Source organism: Telmatherina bonti, assembly GCF_933228915.1.
Source record: "Telmatherina bonti genome assembly, chromosome: 23".
In the NCBI taxonomy this organism is placed as follows: domain Eukaryota; kingdom Metazoa; phylum Chordata; class Actinopteri; order Atheriniformes; family Telmatherinidae; genus Telmatherina; species Telmatherina bonti.
The window spans coordinates 6,766,169-6,789,016 of NC_136632.1; the positions used below are offsets into that span (position 1 = coordinate 6,766,169).

Consider the following 22,848-nt stretch of genomic DNA (forward strand, 5'->3'; position numbering starts at 1 on the left):
CATACACATAATTTAATCTGGAAAACCTCATATACATACAGGGCACCTCCTGGAATGATATCACACGCTTCCATGGTCAAGTCGTGATAAAGGAATAATGTACACTGGATGTAACATCGATAAATCAACTCTGTAAGGTCGAGTTCGGTCTCCAGTTTGGTTTCTAGGATACCATTTATTTGCTTGTGATTGGTTGGAGCAGACACCCATTAGCTACACAATGCCCCATGCAACTTCTAATGTGCTGCTGAGGTTCATGAAACTTGGAAAACGGTGAGAGAGAAGCTGTGTTTGTCATGAAGACTGATCCGATTAGAGGACAACCTGTTTAAACATCCAGCCAATCACCCGATCCGGACTAATCACTGTAAACTGGGAGCGTGGAAAGGGAGCAGCAGAGTAAACCAGTCCATACAGCTGTGCACCACCCAGCATGCATGATGCCGAGCTGCAGCTTCAGTCGTGTCCCTTATTGCACAGGAAAAAAAAAAAAAAAAAACGAAACAAAAATACAGCAATACGTCACACAACAACAATGCGTCTTTTCTCCACCAGAACTTTCATTTCACAGACAAAAGAATGACGTCTTTCATGAGACAAAATAAAAAAAGAAAAGGAGCGCTTGTCTCAACCACAGCCGAGGCTCTCAGTCCATAAACTTGCGGTTTGGATTGGCACCGAAGAGAGCCACTCGGATTTCAGGCATCATCTGCAAACAAAGCGACAGAAGAGGAAACACGGTCACAAAGTGGAGGAAGCAAAGCAGAGGCATCGCTTCAATCCAGCTGCTTCGGCTTCTCACGTTAAACAGGCCGCGTTAAGCTGGACGATGTTTGTTCACGTACAAACCCTGCAAGCTGTTGTGTATGAGAAAGTCTAACGATCTGTACAAAACCCTGAAACTTTAAAAACACAACTGTACAGTTCATTTTTCCCTCTTTCTGTCTCTTTACAGACCAGATGTTCCATCATCCAGGGAGCTTTGGCTCCAGATGCCGGAGGGAAATCGTCCTCTCATGGAAAGGTCAGTCATTCAGAGGCTTAAATACACACAGTAAAAAAAAAAAAAAAACTACAAAACAAAACAGTCATCTTGTGACCAGTGATGTCACTTTCAGCCCCTCACGAGGCAGATTTAACATTTCAGCAATCTGAGCTGTAAACTAATTTCATTAAGTCAGAATGCATTTAAAAGGTAATTTCATTTCAGACCAATAATGGATTGTTAATCTAAAAAGTCATGTAATCATTCATTTAACTTTAGATTATATTAAAAAAGTGCTTCATAAAAATGAGAATAAAGTTTGTAACAGGCGCCTGTAAAATCACCAAGAACTGAAGAGTCAAATCACAGTAGCAAAGATTTACATTCGTAAATAAATAAATTTATTAATTTGGCTTTACCTTAAAAAGACATAAAACAAAAAGGTTTCACGGTGAAAACTGCTTTTATTTAATGTAGCTGTGACTAATGAAGCATCTTGCAGGCATGTCTTTAAGTTAAACCATCTACACAAATATAATAAAAAAATACACTAAAAACCTCTGTTATTCCTCAATTTCCCTAATTTTACAAACAAATAATCTTCAGTTGTTTAATTTTGGCTTTTTATTTCAAGAGCTGATTAATAAATAAATAAAAATCTGGGAAATTTCAGTGTTTTGTGTTCATGTTGGAGCTGAATCGTTCATCCCAGACCGCAGGACAACCATCTCATCATCAAGAGATTTTATTACCTGACTTATTATTACTATTATTGGAATTAGGAATGAGTGTGTGTGAATGGTTGTTTGTCACTTTTGTGTTGTCCCTGTGATGGACTGGTGACCTGTCCAGGGTGACCCTGCCTCTCACCCAGTGATTACTGGGATAGACTCCAGCTTCCCTGCGACCTTTAATCGGACTAAGAGGATCGGAGACTGAATTTATCCACTGTGTGAAGTTTAACATCCATCATGTGTCAAAACAGGGTGTAAAGTCTCATTTTAAGTAAAAAAAAAAAACAGAGAGATGTAATTCTGAAATAATGACCTAAAGAATAATCAGAAAAAAACTTAAGAAAATTTATTTAGTGACTTTAACAAAATCAGTTAATTAAAGATTAATAAAAAAGTTGATAAATATGTTGCTGTCACTGGTTCCAAAGTCAATTAAAACATGTTTCCCAATTAAAATTCTGTAAACTTATATGATGAATAAATTAATAAAAAAATAAAAATCTGAAAAGAGGTAAGATACTTAATGCATGATTACAAAAACATTAAAAAATACTATATATACTATATATACTATATATATATATATATATATATATATATATTCTCAATATATAAAATTGAGAATGAATACATTCTGTTTCAGCTAGATATGAAGAAGAAGGCTGAACATAAAGCTGAAAGAAAAAAGGAAATGAGCTCCGAGTCTGTTTCGCCCACCTGCTGAGCCATCAGGTCCAGTCTGCTCTCCAGGGTGTTGGCCACTTTTATCTTCCCATCTCCGTTATAGATCTCAATGCCTCCAGACCTGCAGGGAGAAAAACATGAACCAGACATCAGACACATCATTTGTCAGCTTGTACTGCTTCTTCTGCGTGACGCGGCTTACACATCGGGGGAGAGGAAGTTGTCCTGGTCGATGCGGACCTCCAGGTTGTTCTTAACAGCTGCTTTATAAAGAGGGATGTTTTTCTGGATGGATGCCTGGAAAACGGAGCACAATGCGATTCTAAGTTAGATTTCCAGCAACAGTTTAATGATCCATTTAGCAGAAACTGTAAATATGGTTGGATGGCTGAAAAACGCGGCATCACCTGCACCAGCTGAACATCCTGTTTACGGCAGCGGATTGTCACTTTGGGCTCCAGCAGCTGATAAAAACCCTGATATGAAACATTAAAACAAGGTTTGTTTTCACTCTTACAGATACAGTTTTATCCTCAGAAATGATCCTTGTACAAGCTAAACTGGGAGCTGCATGTCTGGGCATGCTGGGATCACAGAGACCATTTCATGATGAGGGGAAAACAACGTAAACAATGCGCCTCTGACTTGTTCATGGAGACAACGGCAGATTTTCTTTAACTCATATAGCAAAGGCTAATTCCACTCACATGCTTGCTGCTGGCGAGATGTCAGGCAGACATCTCAAATTTAATAAAAGTGCCCAAGAAGCAGCAATATACCACGCAGGAAAAGCAATTTCAGTTTTTAATGTAAATCAAAGTGCTCTTCTTTGTTGCTGACATCAGTTAATGAGCTCATTTAAGTGGATATGAAGGACATGGACACGATGCCACAAATAAACCGGCCTCTGACCAAACTCACAAACAGCAGTTATTAAATAAATCCATATTTAATAGAGATCTGCAGAACAGCAGCTACAATATTTTTAAAAATCTTATATTCTGTGTATAACAAAGAGACAAATGAGTCATTTTTAATTCAGTATGATGGTTAAATAGACTCCTACGCTCACACGGATGTCATCATCACTGCGGTGAAGCTGGAAACTTCCTGTCATTTTCAGATTAAACAGCATTAAAACTCCTGGCAGCGCAGTATAAACTACATGCGGATGCCGTTTGAGACACTTCTGTGTGTTTTCTGAACTGAAAGCTGGTCTCAGGACGTGTGAGATGTGGACGTGAGGAGCTGGAGCTCAGGGAGCTGGAAACAAACCTGTAACATCAAGCCGTCCATCAGAGCTGAATACCTGGCCGGGTCTTTCGCAATGTTAGCCAGCCGCTGGCGAGCCTCATTCAGCATGTCCTGAGTGGGCAAAAACACAGTGGGTCTCTGAAACAATCCATCTGGCTTAGTGACACGTAATGATGTGCGGCGGCTCACCGAGATCATATCATCACGGGCCTTCAGGACCTTCAGCCGAGCCTGGTTCATGAGGTTTGACATTTGACTGTTAGAAAGACAAATAACACACACATTGGAGCTGCTTAGAGACTATTTCTGTCCACGTGGAAGCCTTGCAGACTGCGAGGAGGCGGGCTACGAAAGAGTCACCGCAGGTCGAGGCGCTTAAATTAAATCAATGTTATCCATACAGCTGCTTCTTTGTTCTTAAAGAGGTTGAAGTTACAAAGAAAGGTTTCGCCATGACTCACATTTTCTTCTGCTGCTCGATCTGCTTCTCTTTCTTCTCATAGTACTCCATTATTTTCAGCCTCTGGGTTTGGACCAGACGTCCCTTCTCAATGTTGAACTCCTCCTCTGCCTAAAGGAGGAGAAACGGATTGTTCTAAGAAAATGGGAATCCTCAGATTTATTATCACCTTGTGTTTGCTCTTGTGCTGCATCATTCTTTTATTTTCACCTTTCATTTATGATGATCTGTGTCGAGAGTTTAACCTTCTTATCTCTAAATATGTTGCAAAGCGTCCAACAAAATGTAAATACAGGTAAAAAAAATCATTACAAAGGCAAATAAGTATTGATAATTCTTACTGAGAACTGATTTTTGGAGCATTTATACACTTTAGTAGGAAGAATTCCTTGGCTTTATAAGAGAATAATTATATTGTTAATTTAAAAAATTAAAAAAAAAAAAAGAAGTTTGAAAAATGTCTCATCTTTTTCAATTGTTTTAGTTTGTCCAGCTTCTGCAAAAAATATCCCCCAAAATATGTACAAATCAGGATTAAAAACAAAGAAACACACTTTTAAGAAGATTTTTTTTTTTTTACCTGTACATTATATTACCCATAATAATAAGAACTTAATAAAATAAAAAATAATAATACACAGATAAAATTAAAATGGGCCTTTTGTTTTCTTCTCTCCAAAGTTGTTGAAAAGTATTCAACTAAAAAGCAGCGACTGCTGAAAAAAATCATGTAAATTTGAAAAAGAAAATATTTTACATATTAGAAGCATTGTTTTCCACAGTTTTAGTCCAACCAACTGCTAATAATAAATAAATAAATGAATAAATTAAGAGATTTTAAAATTTGCCAACCTTAAAAGGAGATATTTCGAACTATATTTGTTTACAAACATTTTGTAAAGATTTTACTAAAAACAATAAAAAATGAAAAAAATAATAAAATGAAACAAACATCTTAATGAAAAAAAGATAAATGAAAAACAAACATCGCAACAAAAGTGATGTAAGAAGAAACTACACATCTTTTGACTCGAGTAACGATAGCAATCAGAAACAACAAAAAGAGATTGAAGAGGACGCCGACGCCAGCTTTAACTGCATTCTGGTGTTGACACACATCACTGTTCAAGATGTTAAAAAACAAAAACCTGTATTTTTAGACATCAAATCAATATTTCAGTGCCAAATCAAACCTAAAATCTTTTTATTTTTGCATTCACACTAAGATGTGTGCCTCTTTAGCGCCCCTAGTGGTGAGTTTTATCCAGAAAACTGGAAACCTCTTCCGTCTCTATTCTCAGATGTTGGCATCTTTACTCATAGCTCAGCAAAAACCTGTAAAGACGTGAATACACCGACCTGTGTGATGCACTGAGGACACTACGTTTAAAATTAGTAACATCAGAACTCAGGCTTGGATGAAATGTGGCATCTTTCTGAACCTCCATTTTTAAAGATAGAGTTACACTTGTTCTTGAGGTTTTTCCTTTATACTCATCTCTAAATTGTCCACTGACTCATAATTGAAAATATCCAAATCCATCACACTGGTCCATCACATGATCCTGCAGGACTGCTGAGTTCCTACCTTTGCATCGATTTCCTCTGCCTTCTCATTGGCCTCCTGCTCGATGAAGGCCATCATGTGCTTGATCTGCGGACAGGACAAAAGAAGAAAGGAAAAAAAAACCCCACATAATTTTATTCACTTACATGGATTTTGTACATGCAATGGAACAGTTTGCAGCCTGGCATGTATCCTGGAGGGAGGCATCATTAAACGTCAGTGCATTTTTGTAATATGATGCATAGGTCTGGGTGAACGAGACACTCTCAGCACATGTTGTTAAAAGGTTTTGTGATGCAGGTGTGAAGGGACTCTGCTGCCTGTTTCTAACACATTAGTGAGAAATATTTCAGTGTCTTTCGTTTAACACCGCTCAGACACCCCCAAATCTCAATTTCTCAACTATTTCTGTCCACATAACCTTATAAATAATATTTTGTTCTATAATCATACCAATAAAGTAGATGTGGTCCTGGTCTTTTGAGAATAACTTCATTGTATTGTATATTTTAATTTAGATTACTCTTATTTATTTTAAAGATGCATTAAAGGTTTTAGAAGATAAAAAGGCTCAATACAGAGAAAATTTTGTGTATGGGCTTGTTATTCCTTCACAGATGTATTGTACGCTTGTTTTCACTTTCAATATATCCTATAATTAACTAATTCACTATGAGTTGGTTTGTTAGCGCTTGTGTTTAAAATCTAATCAAAAAACAGGTGAAAAATTGGGATATTTAGCTCCTTTCTACATAACAATGCTTCAAAAGTAAATGTAAGGAGATAAAGATCTTTCAATGTACAATCGTGACCACTTCCTTTGCTTCTGAATATTATTTTCCATTCACACTCTGACTTATTCACTCCAAGTTCCCCATCAGACCCTGGCATGTGTTCATCATGTGATCATTTGGAAATATGACACCGCTTATGACCAAGTCATCTCTGTGTCAGAGATTATTCCTTTTCAGCACACACTTCAGAGAAAATGTTCAGAATCCAAAACACTGCCAATATACTGTAATAATAATATCAGGTATTATGATGTGTTTGTTTAATTCAGTGATAAATTAGCTTCAGCTTCTCTCAATGTCATCTCTAATACAAAACACACGACAAGCATAAATCACTGCTATTTCACGACTCTTTAAAGCCATAATGAGGTAACAGCCATCCCTTCCACAGGGACTGGTTAAACTGGTTTAAAAAAGGTGTCATTGTGAAGGTGAAATCGCTTCTCTACCTGCTTCTGTACGTCGGCATCGCTCAGCGCCATGGTTGCAGCTGTCAGAGGTCCGCGCGGGCCTGTCGGAGAAAAGGACAAAAACACACCGATTAAACCTTCAAACCGATAAACGAGGCCGTCGTTAACAACCACGACACTTTAGTCCTATGATGAGAGATTTACGTCAAAATTAATGTACCGAAAAATCCCAGAAGAGAAAGTATGAATTATTCGCCGCAGTCGTGACTAAAGATGTCTACGGAGGATCAGCTGATTTGCGCAGTCACATGATGTTTACTTCCGGTAGTTCAGCCAATCAGGTGCGAGGGTGAAGAAGCTCAGCAGCCAAGACGAAACTAAGGTTTTTTTCTTCTTTTAGTTTGTTCAAACTTCATTGTATATATTTATTGCACATTAGTCAACGTAATTAGATATATTTATTTGATAATATACCTTTTAAATCGAAGACAACAAAAGTATAACTGTTTAATGAATGAAAAGAATTAAATTAAATGAATGAATGAATGAAAAATACTTTATTAATCCCCAAAGGGAAATTCAGTATTGTAGTAGACAATAATTAATTTGAGGAGGTCTTGTTCTGGAGGCTGATGGCTGCTGGCAGGAATGATCTTCTGTATCTTTCAGACTTACATCGGACCTGAAGAAGCCTCTCACTGAACACACTTTGTTGTTTCATCACTGTGTTGTTGAGAGGCTGTGAAGAATCCTCCATCATCTTCATCAGCTTGTGCAGCATTCTTCCTTGGACAATCAGCTCCAGTGGCTCCAGAGTTACTCCAAGCACAGAACCAGCTTTCTTGATCAGTTTGTTGATTCTCTTCAAGTCTCTGGTTCTGATGCTACTACCCCAGCAGATGCTGCAAAGCTGACTGCACTCTCCACAACAGACTTGAAATATTTGCTGTTTGCATTATTCATGCCACATTAGATTAAATATTGATTAAATGGTTATTAATGGAGTAAGTTGTTCGAATCAGCTAACTGTCTTTTTGTGTACATTTTTTGTTTTATTTGCACATTCACAAATAAACTTGAAACCCAAATTACAGACATGATGCGACTCCGAAAATAATAAGGCAAAAAATAAATAAATAAATAAATAAATACATTTATAGAAAAGTTTACATATTTGAAGGCAAAGCTTGTAGATTTTAGTCCCCTCTCCTGTGGACCCAGCGACATGTCTCTCTACGTGAAATACTGACACACATGTAAAACTTTACTTCTGTAACAACATGAATCTATAATTTACCCATTTTTTGTCCTTATTCTAAATTATTTCAAAGATACGTTTGGTTGCAATATGCTTAAAAAATATGCTTATGAATATGTTTTTAAAAAGTGCTCTGAAAATAAATATTGATTGACTGATTGATCCATGTTGTTTCAACCTTAATAGTGGTCTTTCGCCCCCTATTGGAGGCTTTTTGCACTACAACTATTGTGTCATTAATTAATGTACATGTGCTAATTATTTTGGGTATATATTTAATTCATTATTACATTTAGGTAAGTGTCCAAATACAGACTTCAGATACAATTTTATGTCCTATATTTCATGAGCCAGGCATTAAAAAGAGCAAAACCATTAAAAATATTGTGTCATTGCAATGCATGCTTACTCTTTAAAAGTGGAAATAATGGAAGAAAAATGGCAGAAATATGAATTTTATGGAAATTGAAGGTTACTTTATGGGATTCTAAATTTACTGCTCACGTCGGTGCTGCACATGAGCCTCATTGCACAGCTGAAAGGTGTGATACATCTTACCAGCAGAGGGAAGTAAAGGCTGGAAAATTCAGTTTTAGAAATAGCTTTTCTCCCCGCCTGACATATATTTTCCACTCAGTGTCACCAGCTCCTGCTGTGCTCTCTGTGGACTCACTGATAATCTGCTGTTTGGACAGTGAACATAAAACTCAAGAGACTGTTTACCTTAGTGAAACACTCACCCACTGACATCCACTGACCTTTCCAGAGACACTTAACATAGGTCAAAGTTTGAGTAAAAACAAACAAAAAAAACCATTGCCATCTTTTGATAAATATTTCAGTGTTTACTTGCATTATTTCCAGTGTTTGGACGGTCCTGAAAGTCGCCACTGACTCCTCTCCTGCCAACTGTTATGTCATGGATTTGGGAGGTGGGGAGGGTGAGAGAGACAGGGACTTCTGCACAGCTTGTCCACCTTGTTATTCCCGTGCCAGCACCAGCATGCACGTCTGCCTGTCTGCTGACTTGTGGCTTCGTCTGTGAATGCAAGTCACACTTTGAGCTGCTGCTCATCTAGTAACTCATTCAGCACTGACCAGAGCGGACAAAGGTATGCTGACATATTGCTTCTCTTCTTTACTTTGTGTTGCAGAATATTTGAGTAAATCTTGAAATAACTCCTCTTATTTCAGAATAACTGTGCTTTGAGTCATGTCTGGTGTCGCTGTTATGACACTTATGAATAAATGTGAAAAACTCTTGCTGTCAGTGTTTGATAAAGAACAAAATGTAAACTTGAAAAGGGCAGAAATGACAAGAAGTTTGTTTTTTTCAACAGTGTCTCACTGACATTGAAAGCTGACCTTCTGCAAATGCCGTAGCTGATATAAATCTGCTTTCATCACTCATTAGCTCAGAAAGCGTGCCCTAAATCTTGCTGGCTATTTAATTTACCATGACTCTGTTATTGCTAAGATAAGTGGGAAGCCAATTACCCAAGTAGGACAGTAAGTAAAGGTAGATCAGAGTAAAGGGGTAGAGGTCAGTTTATCAGCTTGCAGAGAAACAGATGAGCTCTGTTGTGGGTGCAAGTGCAGGAAGGTTTTAAAGTTCTTGTGTGACAAACTGTTAAGTTAAATCAGGCCTGTGGCTGGTGCTGAAGTCTGCACAGGTCTGCAGGACAATAAGCCTGGCAGTAGAGACAGCATGGTAGCTAGCTGGCCGTAAAATCTGTAGCGTCTAGGAGACATCTGTTTCAGTCTGCCCACTAAGACGTAGAGTTACCAAGAAAAATCTGTAAGAAGTTTTTAAAAAGATCCAGGAGATTTCCGGAATAATAAACTTCTTGGTACACGGAGCAATAACTTCACTTTTAATCACAAGAGCTCAACTTTGTGATGCAAATGTTTTTTTTTAAGGATTTCCTGATTCTCCTCACATCAACATCAGCTTCTTTCACAGATAATCTAATATAAAGGCTTTGATTTTCATCGCTTCAAAAGTCCCAAGTAACAGGTTCACAGCAAAGAGTTATGATCTGACAACAAGTAAACCACCAATAGAGAAGATAATTAAGTCATTATGTTAGCATAGTAAAACTTTAGCATGCTACATTAGCATCTTTAGCTAATGTATTTCTTTTTCAACATTGTTTGTAGTTGAGTATAAGGTTAAAGAAGGGTTTATTTTTTCATGTGAGGAGACTCAAAATAAATAGTGTTTTAAATTTTGTGTGTTTTTTGTTTGAAGTTTTAAGTACAAGTGTCTCTTTTATGGACACTTATTTTCACAGAAACGTCGAGTTTCCAAAATGTTTTAGGGAATTTAGATGTTACTTTCATGTAAACTCACCAAGAAAACACACAAAATGTTATGTGAAATAAAAATAGATTTAAAAAAAAAAAAAAGCCTGGACAAGAATGCTTACAGTGCAAAAAATTGCAATTTGTACAAGAATTGGTAAGAAGGTAACATTAGCTGGGAAACAGAGCTGTTACTCTTTGCCTTGGTTTGATAATGTTAGATAGCAACTTTTCCATTACTTAAAAATGCCATAAATATGATTTTGGGGAAAATAAAAGTTTAAGACAATGTATAATCAATGGAGTTGTAAACTTTTATACAAAAGAACCAAATACAAGTCAGATCTCAGTTTCTTACCCAAAACATTCCAACAACTTTTTCCTTTACGGCTTAAATGTCATAAAAAAAAATACCTGGTTCAGTTTTTATAGTGATGAAAATATGGCTCTAGAAAGGGATTAAAAAACAAACAGAAGAAAAGACAACTGTCACAATCAATACATCTGTGGAGACAGGTGTCATGTTGCCCAAACACAGTATAATCGTAAATGAGAAAAAGTGGTCTCAAAGTCTCAATATTGTCACTTTTATTGTGACCTTAATACATTTTTAACCTAACAAAGTTAATAAGTATGCTAAAAAAAGCAAAAAAAAAAAAAAAAAGTTTACCCCATAGCATTTTGAGGCTTTACAGACAACAATGTACAGTCAATCTGCAATATTAGGACTCAAGCAATGCCATGAAACTAATGATAAGTTTCCTACCTTAGAACAGTGTTTCTGATTTGTTTTTGTGCACACTTACATTGAATGTGCAGATTCCTGGGACCAACCTTGGGCTGCTGGGTTTCAAGGCTGAGAAATAACATTTTACAATATTTTTCCCAACCTGGATCATCAAGAGACTGCTGTGTTTTGCTTTATGTGTAACATGTTGGAAGCTAGGTATAACAATGGCCTTTTGAACAACGAAGAACGTAAGATGACATAACCAGGAAGAGAGAGGAAAAGAAAAGAGCAGGTGGTAGAGCAAGAGATAAGACAAGCATCGATCGACATCAGACTGACTTTTACTGGCAGGAGAGATCTCAGAGAAGAGACAGGACGCATGGTGGATGTTCACTCTTAGGGAGCAAAAATCTCCCAAAGTTCAGTAGTACTGCTTCAAAAAGTAATTTTATGAGTAACACTATAAACAATCCTCCATTGCCATAAAAACAGAATGTTAATTATTTATTAATAATATTTAGAAAAAAAAAATCTTTGAACACAGCAACAATTAATAAAACATCTGCACATACGACACTCACTACCCTCTGTATTGCATCAAGTCTTCTCCATATTGAGGCTGATGAATTACAGTAACATGCTGTATTTATAATCCTGCTATCTGTAAACTTACTGTTTTAATTTATTGCAATTTCCCCTTATTATATTTAAGACATAACTCATAATGAAGGCATCTTCTTGATAAACAATCAACATTCTTGAATCTAAGCATCTATCTAAGCACTTTTGCTTGAAACCATGATTAAGATTTTGAAAAAAAAGGATGAAAAAATGTAAAAATGAATGAAAAAGTAGATGTAAGGAGAAAAGAGTTGCCTTTTCCTTCTGTAACATGTTGTGACTGTTTTCCTTCCAACAAAGTTTTCACACAGTAACAACAGATACAGTTTCATTTGTTAATCTTACCTCTGCACCTCAGCTTTACTGCTTCATTTTAAAACTTTCCAGGAACTAATTATCACTAATTTCTTCTGCATATTTTGCTTTCTTAAATCAGCAACACTTCTTTAATCTTGGATTCACAACTGGTGTAAAACCTGCAAGCGTAACAGACCAGGAGAGGCTGTTAAAGGATTGATCCCTATTAAGACCCAGGTTCTGAGACCATAGTGATCTCAGAGGGGCCCACACGCTGTGAATGTGATACAGCATTGGAGGCAGAAGCATTGAAGAAATCTATTTTGGGTCTGGCATGAGGGTGAGAGTGACTGCAGTCAAAGCCATGAGATATGGCACAAGAAGGTCACCTTGACACCAGGAGACACATTTGAGCCAGAATTCATGAAAACAGGTTTGCTTGCAGAGATATTATCAGAAAAAAATATTTTAAAAAACCCATTTAGATTAATGTTGATGTATAATCAGAGTACAGATAGATAGATAGATAGATAGATAGATAGATAGATAGATAGATAGATAGATAGATAGATAGATAGATAGATAGATAGATAGATAGATAGATAGATAGATAGATAGATAGATAGATAGATAGGACATTATTCATCCCTAAAAGGGAAATTCAAATTGTCCGGTGACTCAATAAAAACACTAAAAACACTCACTCTTCCATCTCTCAAATGTGCGTATTAAAAATAAATAATTGATCAGACAGACATGGGTTAAAATCTCATTAAAATCACAATAATTCAGAGTAAAAGGTGGTTTATCTGTTGGGATTATTGTGCTTTATATTTGTGATTTTTTTTAACATGATATTTTGACATTGCATCTCTACTTTCATGGCATGTAAACCACTAAGCTTTCACTCTTGGTTGACAGATGGAGATGTATACAGGTGCTAAATATAGTAAGACATGCAAGTTGAGGTGAGCAACTTTTTCCAGTGGCAGGCAGGCTGATGTCAATAATTTGGAAATGAAGAGGGTCATTGCCCGTGCTGCAACTTTGTGTGTAAAGGTTTAATTCAGGTGAATATTTGTGCAACACTTGATTAAATGGTCTCTGTGATTTATTTTCACTTCTTCACGACCTTAAAATTTGTCATATCTCTGATCCTGCCAGTCTGTAGCAACCAGGCTTCATTCTGGAGGGAAAGGCCCCAGTCGAGCCCAGCAGGGGGGATGGAGGAGGTACAGAAGCCAGATCCCTCAGTCCTTCTTCTCTGCCTTTGACCCAGACTGTGAGCTCTGGACCGTGGCAGAGTGAGAGCCTGCTGGCCGAGTCCTGGTCCACGATGGGCGACGTGGACCCCGAGGACACCAAAAGCCTTGACAGCAACGATGGGGCAGTTCTGGCCGGGGAGGAGAATCACTCCTCCAACTCCGACATGGTGCACCTGGAGCGAGAGGAGGCCGAGATGCTCGAGGAGGCAGAGGAGAGGAGGAGGAGAAAAGAGGAAGAGGAGGAAGAAGATGAGGAGCTGCAGGCGAGTGTGTTGAGCGTGCTGGGTGGGGACACAGAGCTGGTGGAGCTCAAGGAGGACCTCCAGGCTCCAGAAACTGAGGGGCTTCTGGTGTCAGTAGAAGAGCCTCATGTGGAGAGGGAGCCAGTAGAGTTCAGGCACGTGGTTCCCCCGATGGCCCTGCCTCCTCTGCCCATTGTCCGGCTAGATCCCCCCTCCACCACATCCACCCCGGTCCCATCAACCACAGCGTCTGAAGCAGAGGAGCTTTACCCTTCTCTGGGCCTTCACCCTCCTTCTATCCTGGCACCCACTGCTGCAGAGCCTCCAGAAAAGAGTGCCGAGCAACAAAAATTCTCACAGATTCCCCTCTCTGATGTGGAAGAACATTCAGTTAAAGAGACGTCGCCCGAGAAGCCGAAGCCACAGCAAAGCGCCTCAAAGACCAAACCACTGAGCTCCACTGAGCTGCTGTTTGGAGGTGCTGCTCTAGTGGCCGTTGTGGGTGTCGTAGCTTATGGTGCTCTGATCTACTGCAAAAAGTAGAAAACCTCCCTTTAAATCCCAAAACAACCTTTCAGCACAGCTTTTTCTCTTTTTAAACCTGTTTAATTCTCAATTCTGGATTTGAATTTGATTTCTTTGGATTCATGTTGCTACCTCAGCTCCCAGCAGAGCTCTTGGCCTTTGTTTTTCACTTTCACCTCTAAAGATAAAGCGTTTAGCCAGAAAAATGTAAACCTGGAATGAAAAGAACATGTCGAGTGAAACTTAAAAAAACAACAAAAAACTTACAAACTTTTTTTGTGTGTTAATGTGTCTCTCTTTATGTAACCAAATGGGAAAAAAAACAGATATTATTTAGTACAAGCATAATGTCCAGACACACATTTATTTAAAAATAAAACGTCAGAATTTAATAACCTCATAAGTATGCAGGTTATCATTAAATGTGGAGGGTTGTGAGTGGCCTTAAACTCCAGATTTGTCTGCAGTTCCCAAACTTTCCTTTAATTCACTTTGTCTCCACAAGGTGGCAGCACTATTACACATTGACCCTTTTTTTTTTTTTTTTTTCATTTTCTTTGTGTTTTTTTAACCTTGTTCTGTCCAGCTTCATGACAGCAGGTCTTCTGTGTTGTGCAGAGTGGAGCTATATGGATTTTTTCACTTTTAAATTAGTTAATGTTGAAACTACATAATAATGTTGGACCTCTGGGGCACAAAGTTTGGGAATGAACAGAAAAATAAGGGAAAGTGAGAAGAAAACAGGATAAACAGAATAGAAAACAACAGGATCAGTTGTTCAGTCAGACAGAAAAAATACAGAAAAAAATACAGAAACCACCTGTAAGAAACCAAGTTGACAATCATCAGGAGTTTTTATATGAGAGAGACAAGCTGAGAAAAAAAGACATGGATCACAACAACAACAAAAAAAATCTGCAACACCTAAAACATAACTCAGTAACTCGGTGCAAGCAGCTTAGTGAGTGTAATCATGCAAATAACCCAGAACACACAAGCAGACTTGGCCAAGAAGCCCAACCAGCCCAGAAGACCGCAGAGGAAGACCCCAGCCAGAGCATCCCACCAGCATGGCGAACAAGCTGGCTGGGCTCCAGGCTTTACAAGCCACCGTCCTCCAGACAGATTTGATGCCCAGGAGAACTAGTACCAACCCCAGGACGGCCAGCAGTAAAAAAAAAAAAAAACCCATGCATGAGCTCACACTTTAAGGTTAAGGTATAATTTATATATTAGAAATATCTCACATCTTATTTACTTTTTAGTTTTTTGCAGCAAGTTGAGTCACAGTGAAGTAAAGCCTGAAAACATTCAGCTTTGCAAATGCTTTTTTATAGCAATCAAAAGACTCGAACAGCACTTAAAAACTGCCCGGTAGCTTCTGTAGCGCTAACTCACAAAAGCCAAAATGAAAAGAGCTAAAAAAATAAAAAGAATTTGTTTGTCTCAGGAGGAACAACTTTCTGTTCTGTGTCCTTCTTACAGCAAACTTTCACCAAATACAAAAAATAAAAGCTATGTAGCTGGTAGTAAACAGGAACGTTTAAGGTCAAGCTCATGTCTTTAGAACCAGAAGGACTTTTAAAGGGACTTCCTCTCAGCCAATTTCAGAAAGTGACTCGAATCTTCAACCATTACAGGTTTGCCAGGTCAACGCATTCTGGTTAAATACACTAAACTCTACCTAAGAGTTATCTGACTCCAGAGTGCTGGTTTACTTTTGTTCTGATGTGCACCAACAACAATGCTCATGGAGGATTCATAGAAGAAAGAAGCTCACCAAAACAAGGCAGCACCAAGGTAAACAAGCTTAATGCATCCTGGGAACAAGTCCTGTGTGCTGAGGAAGGAAAATAAAAATATTTTAGTTGCACTGAATGAAGGCGTGTTTGCAGAAAAATAAATGCATAAACAACTTGTGCAGCAGAAAAAATAGCTGCCTAATGCATGAAAACAGATATTAGCAAATGCATCTGTTAAATGTTTAGGATGATAAGAATTGAGATGATAAGAATTATTCTCCTAAAGGTAAATGGGCAATTATAACATAAATAAGCTGAAAGTTTTCCCACCTTCAGACAGAAAGACACCAAAGAATTTCACAGAACTGAAGTTTTGCTGGAAGAAGAAGAACTTTTAGTCAGGTGTGCCAAAGATTTTATATGCTGTTATCTACTAAAGGGGCTGCTGCTTAGCAGGTGTCCAAACTTTTGCCGGATTATTAAAAAAAAGACTGCATGAGACTGCAAGTTGCAGCATCTTAGATTTATGTTCAATGTGAGAAAAAAAAAGCACAATAAGCTGTAAAAACTGTTCTCCTTACAGCAGCCTGTGTGTTTCATATAGATGGCAATCTCTGTTATCTTGGTTTTATTTCACTGTCTCATAGCAGCTCCAGGAAAATATGGAAAATCTCTAATCTATGCTGCTACCCAAGGATGGAAACAACTGAGCCAGATAACCGAATAAGCTTCCTGAACAGGACTTTAAACACCATTCCAGCATCGGCCATAATCTGTCAACTTTGTGTGTTAAAAAACATAAAAGCAAAACATGATTACTACAAACTAACAGGAAGATTAAAAAATATACATCTGTAACATATATGGAGCAAGCTTTGATATTTTCTGGGGCTTACATTGTGGTTTTATTTATATCACTGAAGAAAACTAAGAACATTTAGGAATGACGTTTTTTAGTTGTAGCTTTATACTGCCACTTGCTGGACAAGCAGTACAATTACAGCCCCTTCCCAGCCCATCCATCCATTCATCCTTCCATTCATCCATCCATCCATTCATCCATCCATCCATTCAGCCAGCCATCCATTCATCCAGTCATCCATTCATCCATCCATCCAGTCATCCATCCATCCATCCATCCATCCATCCAGTCATCCTTCCATTCATCCATCCATCCATCCATCCAGTCATCCATCCATTCATCCATCCATCCATTCAGCCAGCCATCCATTCATCCTTCCATTCATCCATCCATCCATTCATCCATCCATCCATTCAGCCAGCCATCCATTCATCCAGTCATCCATCATCCATCCATCCATCCATCCATCCATCCATCCATCCATCCAGCCATCCATCATCCATCCATCCATCATCCATCCATTCAGCCATCCATCCATCCATCCATCCATCCATCCATCCATCCATCCAGCCATCCATCATCCATTCATCCAGCCATCCATCATCCATCCATTCATCCAGCCATCCATCCATCCATCCATCCATCCAGCCATCCAGCCATCCAGCCATCCATCCATTTTCTTAACAGCTTAGTCAAATTCAGGGTGATGGGAAGCTGGAGTTTATCTCAGCCATTACTGGGCGAGAGCCAGGTACACCCTGGACAGTTGCCAGTCCATTTCTTAACCCTTTCATGGATAGTTTATATTACAGTGGACACCTATTTAAAGGTGTTTTTCTAGTAGGCTATATGCATAGGTGAAAATGGCATATTTGCACATGACCCATTGCAATAGGCATCAGTCATCCAATACACTGCCACTCACTGTGGAATGAATAGTTGTATCATAAAATTTCATACACAAGTAAATTACACATAGGTTGTGATTAAAAGTCTGCCTCAGTGATAGACAGGGAAAGACAAAGATGCAGCTACTGTATTTTTTAACAACAGCTGGAATAGGCCCAGTCCTCCCATCACCCTGAAGTGGATTAGATCAGATGTATTAATGGGATGTATGGATGGATGAACAGAGTGAGAGGGGAAATTGTACTTTGTATGGATAAAACTAGCAGGATTGGGACGGTATTGACATGGTAACAGTGACGAGTGTGATTGATGGTGTTATAAAATCACTTCTCCATGTCTTCATTTGTCTTTTCAGTTTTTTCATGGAAGTGGCGGAAGTTGTTCCCATTTACAAACCGGGAGATAAAACCTGGGCTACTACTCTAATTACCTTTCATTTAAATATTAGAAAAACTGTTCAAAAACTATTTGACAGTTTTGTAGAGAAACATGAGCTGCTGCGTGACAGTCAGTCTGGCTTTAGAAACAGATCAACATCCCTTAAGACAGTAAAAGGAATACTATGTATCGACACAAAGGGGTTTACACTTGGAATAATTCTTGATCAGAAAAAAACATTTGAGTCTCTGTCAGTTTTGGCATTTTCTTTTGAAAAATTGAGAAGTACGGCTTCTGTGACATTTCTCTGGACTGGTAAAAGTTATTTACATAACAGGCAACAATGTGTACAAGTCAGAGGTAGCTTGTCTTACACCCTCGGTAAACATAACACGTATATATACATATTTTTCTGTGGTGTGTTCACTAAGGGTGTAGATCAAGCTTGGCCAAACCACTTTAAGTCTATACTGAAGAATATTGCCTCATTAGGTCCAAAAATACTTATCAGGTATGATATTTGCAGTATGAGATATATTCAGGTTTGCATTGTTTGCAGATGACGTTAATGTTTTTTGTTCTGGTGTAAAACCGCAGCAGCTTTTGGAGATGTTCACAAAAGAGTTGCACAAAATGTAGTTTGATAGAAATAAAATTTCATTAAATTACAATAAAACAAGTTTTATGTTGTTCAGAAAACATAAAAGAAACGAAGTAAAATTAATTCTTGATAAAGTAAGTGTAGAAAGAGATAAAGAAAGTAAATTTCTCTGTGTGGTCTTAGACCACAGTCTGTTGGAAACTACACATTAATTAGGTTTGGTGGGGAAATTGAAATGGGAATAATTTAATCCAACATGAGTTATTCTGTACCGGTGTGGGGAAATACATAGAAAATCAGTATAAAAACAATAGCATCCACACTGGATGCAGAAAAGGGCCATTAGACTGATAAATAGTGCAGGTTATAGAGATCATGGAAATTAAAATGTCCAGATTTGATTCAGTTTAAAACAACACAAATAATATCCAGAGCCGGAAATAATTTACTCTTAAATGATGTTGACAGTGTGGTTTCAGTAAAAGAATGGGGTCATGATTTAAGAGAAAAGCTACATTTAGATATGTGGTGTGTTAAGAAATACGTGTATTTCAGTGTCAGGGGTAAAATTATGGAACAGCTGAACAGACTGAGGAAAAGCCAAAACATAAATCAGTTTAAGAGAAGGTACAAACTGCAAATATTAAATACATATAAACTGGAAGCTTGAAGAAGAACATTTTAACAAAGAAAGGTGATGATGGCGTGACGGTGTTTGAAGCCTGAAATATTGTGGTGTTTCATTTTATTTATTAGTGTTTTCTTGGAAGGAGGCAGGGAGGAGTGTGCTGATTGTAAATAAAACAACATGTTTGAAATAAACTTTGAAAATAAAATTTACAGATGAAGCCATGATAACTAAAAATAACATGATAGCAAAACTAACCGTTGTGTTTTCTCTAATTTCTGGAAATCCTGGTTCTAATTAAATTCTTGCATCCAATAACATAACAACTTAAACAACATAACGTACTTATCCTAAATCTTGCAGGTTTTCCAGAAAAGGTTACCCAGGACTCAGATAATGATCATAACTTTGTGGTCACACTTGGCAGCTTTTGGACTAAGAAACTGTTTATGCATTAGCGGCTTTGACACTTCTTGATTTTCATCTAGTACCAGTAAATAAAGAACAATGGGGTTGACTGTGTTGCGGTTAGTCTGCTGCTCCCTCACTGCATCCAAAATGCACGCAGCTATTGAAATGAGAAGGGGAAGGAAAGTGCTTCTTTGTTTGGACAGATACAGCTGCAGCCAGTCTGTTCTGACAGAAAATGTGCTGCACCACCGTCACAGTTAAATCTGAACCCATATATTATCTTTATAGGCATGCTCATCATTAAGTACAGAAGTACATGTAGAGCACTCTAAAAAGTAGCCTAAAGTAGCCCGTTGCTATAACAAGAGCACAATATCAGAATCTAATTTTTAAAAATTATTTCCATTCAATAAATGTAAACATAGTAAAAAGATAAAAATGAAAAATGATTTTAAAAACCAGTAAAAGAAAGGATGTAAAGTTTAGGGATAAAAAAATGTTTATTTACTTTGGCTAAATTGTTGGCTAATCAAAAACAGTCAATATATATTAATTGGTGAGTTAATTCGAATTGTTTTGGGAGTCGGGACTGCTGAAATGGTAATTTTTGGTTGTGTGAAAAACATTAATAATCATGCATTAAGCTAAGCATTTCTTGCCACCGGGAATGCAAACTCTTTTTATTGTAAATGATGAAACAAGAAGAAAAAAAAAGTGATTTTAAACACATTATTGCAAGAACTACACTCAAACAAATGAGTGTCTCAGTGGTTAAATAATTGAACACGCTTAAAACTTATTTTAAAAGTTGTTTAAATCCTTTTTCTATTTAAATTCAACATAAAGAGTACATACTAAAACTGTATGAAAAGACATGTTTAAAAGTTTAAAAAAAAAAAAAAAAAAAAAAGGTATTTCTTACCAGTTGGTTTATTTTGAAATGAGGATGGGTTTGGGGTAATAAAATTAATTCTTCTTCCTTCTCCAATTTTCTTTTCTTCTACATGAAATGTACTACAATTGTTTTGTTGTAGTAATTGTAACTCTGGAGTATATTTTCTGTTGCTTTTTTTTTTTTTTATTATTTGTTGCTATACTATGGAGAAGAGAAGAGAATGAAAATGTTGAAATGGAAAAAAATGTTGAAATGATATTTAGTTAGACATGTGGCACATTATAGAACACAGAAAAAATATATAAGTATTAGTTAGTAGGACAGTAGGCTAAATTTTTATAGTCCATTCAGTTATTATTGATTATTATGAGTGGACAATACAGCCTTCTACAGTGCAAGAAGCAGACAACAAAATAATCTATCTTGCTATCAAGCAAAAGTCTTAGCTAGCCAGCCAATGAACTAAATTTAATTTTTCACACAAAGACATAAGAAGAAAGTAAAAGGGCCATAATATCAACATGTACAACTACAAATGAACTGACTAAGGAAGTAATAACAATAAACAGACAAATCATTATCACAGAAGAAAAGTGGGCATTTTTAGTGTTTACACTTGGAATAATTCTTGATCAGAAAAAACATTTGAGTCTCTGTCAGTTTTGACATTTTCTTTTGAAAAATTGAGAAGTACGGCTTCTGCGACATTGCTCTGGACTGGTAAAAGTTATTTACATAACAGGCAACAATGTGTACAAGTCAGAGGTAGCTTGTCTTACACCCTCGTTGAAATGATATTTAGTTAGACATGTGGCACATTATAGAACACAGAAAAAATATGTAAGTATTAGTTAGTAGGACAGTAGGCTAAATTTTTATAGTCCATTCAGTTAGTATTAATTATTATGAGTGGACAATACAAATACTGGACAAAATAAAATAAAATCAACAATATCAGCACAATAAAACAGCGGATGAAGTACTAAGATAGCCAATGTTTAATTAACATGCCTGTATATAGAACATGAATGATATAAATTGAAATAAAACATAAGATAGATTGACTGAGGAATATTTAAAGAAAACAAAATAAGGAGAATTAAACTAGTAAGCTAGATTCTTGGCTAGACGCTTAACTAGCTAAACATAGTTAGCTAGCACACTAACTATCTTTTTAATTTAAAAATGAATTAGTTGACAAAGGTGTAAGGCATTTCTTCAACATTACTGTTTAACAAAAGGTTATAGACTAAAAGGAAAATACATTACATAGACAGAAGCATTATTGTGAAAGACTAGAAAGGTTTAATGTTAGCTTAGCACTATAGCATTGTAGTTTTGCTTTTCAGGGATTTCATCACTAAAATCCGTCGCCAGTTTGGCTTGATGACATTATCTTTCAGAAAAAATAGGATGATGTTACTTATTAAATCATGAATAACCTAATTAAAGATTAATTTAAAATGTTCTGTAAAAAAACAAAAAAAAAACAAACAAAGAGCAAGCCAGCAAGAAGGTGAACCATTTTTTAAAAAAGGTTTCCAGTGTTACATATTTTTTCCTCACGACTGTTGATTTACTCATACATAACATTTTAAAGTTTGCCTCTCTTTTATTTTCTGGTCAGTGTTCCTTGTTTTGTCCTCTCCACCTCAATTTGACTCAATAGAGCTTTTTCTTACTGTTAAAAGGGCATTTCTCCTCTCCACAGTTGCCGGCAGAGCCGTGCTTATGATGCAGGTTTTAATCAAAGAGAAAAGTTAATGCAACTTGTTTGTTTTCTTAGGTTGACTTTTTATTTTTTTCAATTTTTTTTTAATGAATTAGTTATTAACTCAATTATTATAAACTGGGCTGATTTTATGGATTTGTACTCATTGGCTAATAGCTGGACTACAATTGTTTGTGTGATATATATATGTATATATACACACATACATTTATATACACATATATTCCTAAAAAAAAAACAAAAACAAAAAAAAACATTTAAACAACACAATGTAGCTCCAAGTCAACAACACTTCTGTGAAATCAAACTGTCCACTTCGGAAACAACACTGATTGACATTAAATTTCACATGCTGTTGTTCAAATGGAATAGACAACAGGTGGAAATTATAGACAATTGGCAAGACACACCCAATAAAGGAGTGGTTCTGCAGGTGGTGACCACAGACCACTTCTCAGTTCTGATACTTTCTGGCTGATGTTTTGGTCACTTTTGAATGCTGGCGGTGCTTTCACTCTAGTGGTAGCATGAGACGGAGTCTACAACCCACACAAGTGGCT

At 37.0% G+C, this 22,848-nt stretch overlaps 2 protein-coding genes across 3 annotated transcripts; one reads left to right on the forward strand and one right to left on the reverse strand.

Moving 5' to 3' along the window:
• Positions 1-7,181, reverse strand: atp6v1e1b (ATPase H+ transporting V1 subunit E1b). Its single transcript, XM_079263018.1, has 10 exons — positions 7,109-7,181; positions 6,928-6,989; positions 5,706-5,771; positions 4,119-4,228; positions 3,847-3,913; positions 3,679-3,768; positions 2,811-2,879; positions 2,606-2,700; positions 2,437-2,524; positions 1-709 (listed from the first exon to the last, which is right to left on the reverse strand). The coding sequence occupies exons 2-10, from the start codon at positions 6,958-6,960 to the stop codon at positions 647-649; spliced, it is 681 nt and encodes a 226-aa protein (XP_079119144.1). The 5' UTR covers positions 6,961-6,989; positions 7,109-7,181; the 3' UTR covers positions 1-646.
• A 1,956-nt stretch (positions 7,182-9,137) lies between these two features.
• On the forward strand, positions 9,138-14,584 carry LOC306773680 (uncharacterized protein). 2 transcript variants are annotated; one of them, XM_079263565.1, is made up of 3 exons: positions 9,141-9,258; positions 13,020-13,168; positions 13,263-14,584. In XM_079263565.1, exon 3 carries the CDS (start codon positions 13,435-13,437, stop codon positions 14,146-14,148), a length of 714 nt encoding a protein of 237 aa, XP_079119691.1. In that variant the 5' UTR covers positions 9,141-9,258; positions 13,020-13,168; positions 13,263-13,434; the 3' UTR covers positions 14,149-14,584. The 2 variants fall into 2 exon arrangements, with proteins under 2 accessions (XP_079119690.1, XP_079119691.1); XM_079263564.1 differs by lacking the exon at positions 13,020-13,168 and having other exon boundaries at positions 9,138-9,258.
• The last annotated feature ends 8,264 nt before the right edge of the window (positions 14,585-22,848 follow it).

What these genes read in the sequence shown, in the direction of transcription:
- atp6v1e1b (XM_079263018.1), bottom strand. Translation starts at nt 6,960, where the DNA reads ATGGCGCTGAGCGATGCCGACGTACAGAAGCAG. An exon ending in ATCGAGCAGCAGAAGAAAAT is followed by an intron (nt 3,914 to 4,118) that starts GTGAGTCATGGC and finishes TCTTTCTAACAG; the next exon opens with TCAAATGTCAAACCTCATGA. An exon ending in TGGACGGCTTGATGTTACAG is followed by an intron (nt 2,880 to 3,678) that starts GTTTGTTTCCAG and finishes GTTTCATATCAG; the next exon opens with GGTTTTTATCAGCTGCTGGA.
- LOC306773680 (XM_079263564.1), top strand. Translation starts at nt 13,435, where the DNA reads ATGGGCGACGTGGACCCCGAGGACACCAAAAGCCTTGACAGCAACGAT.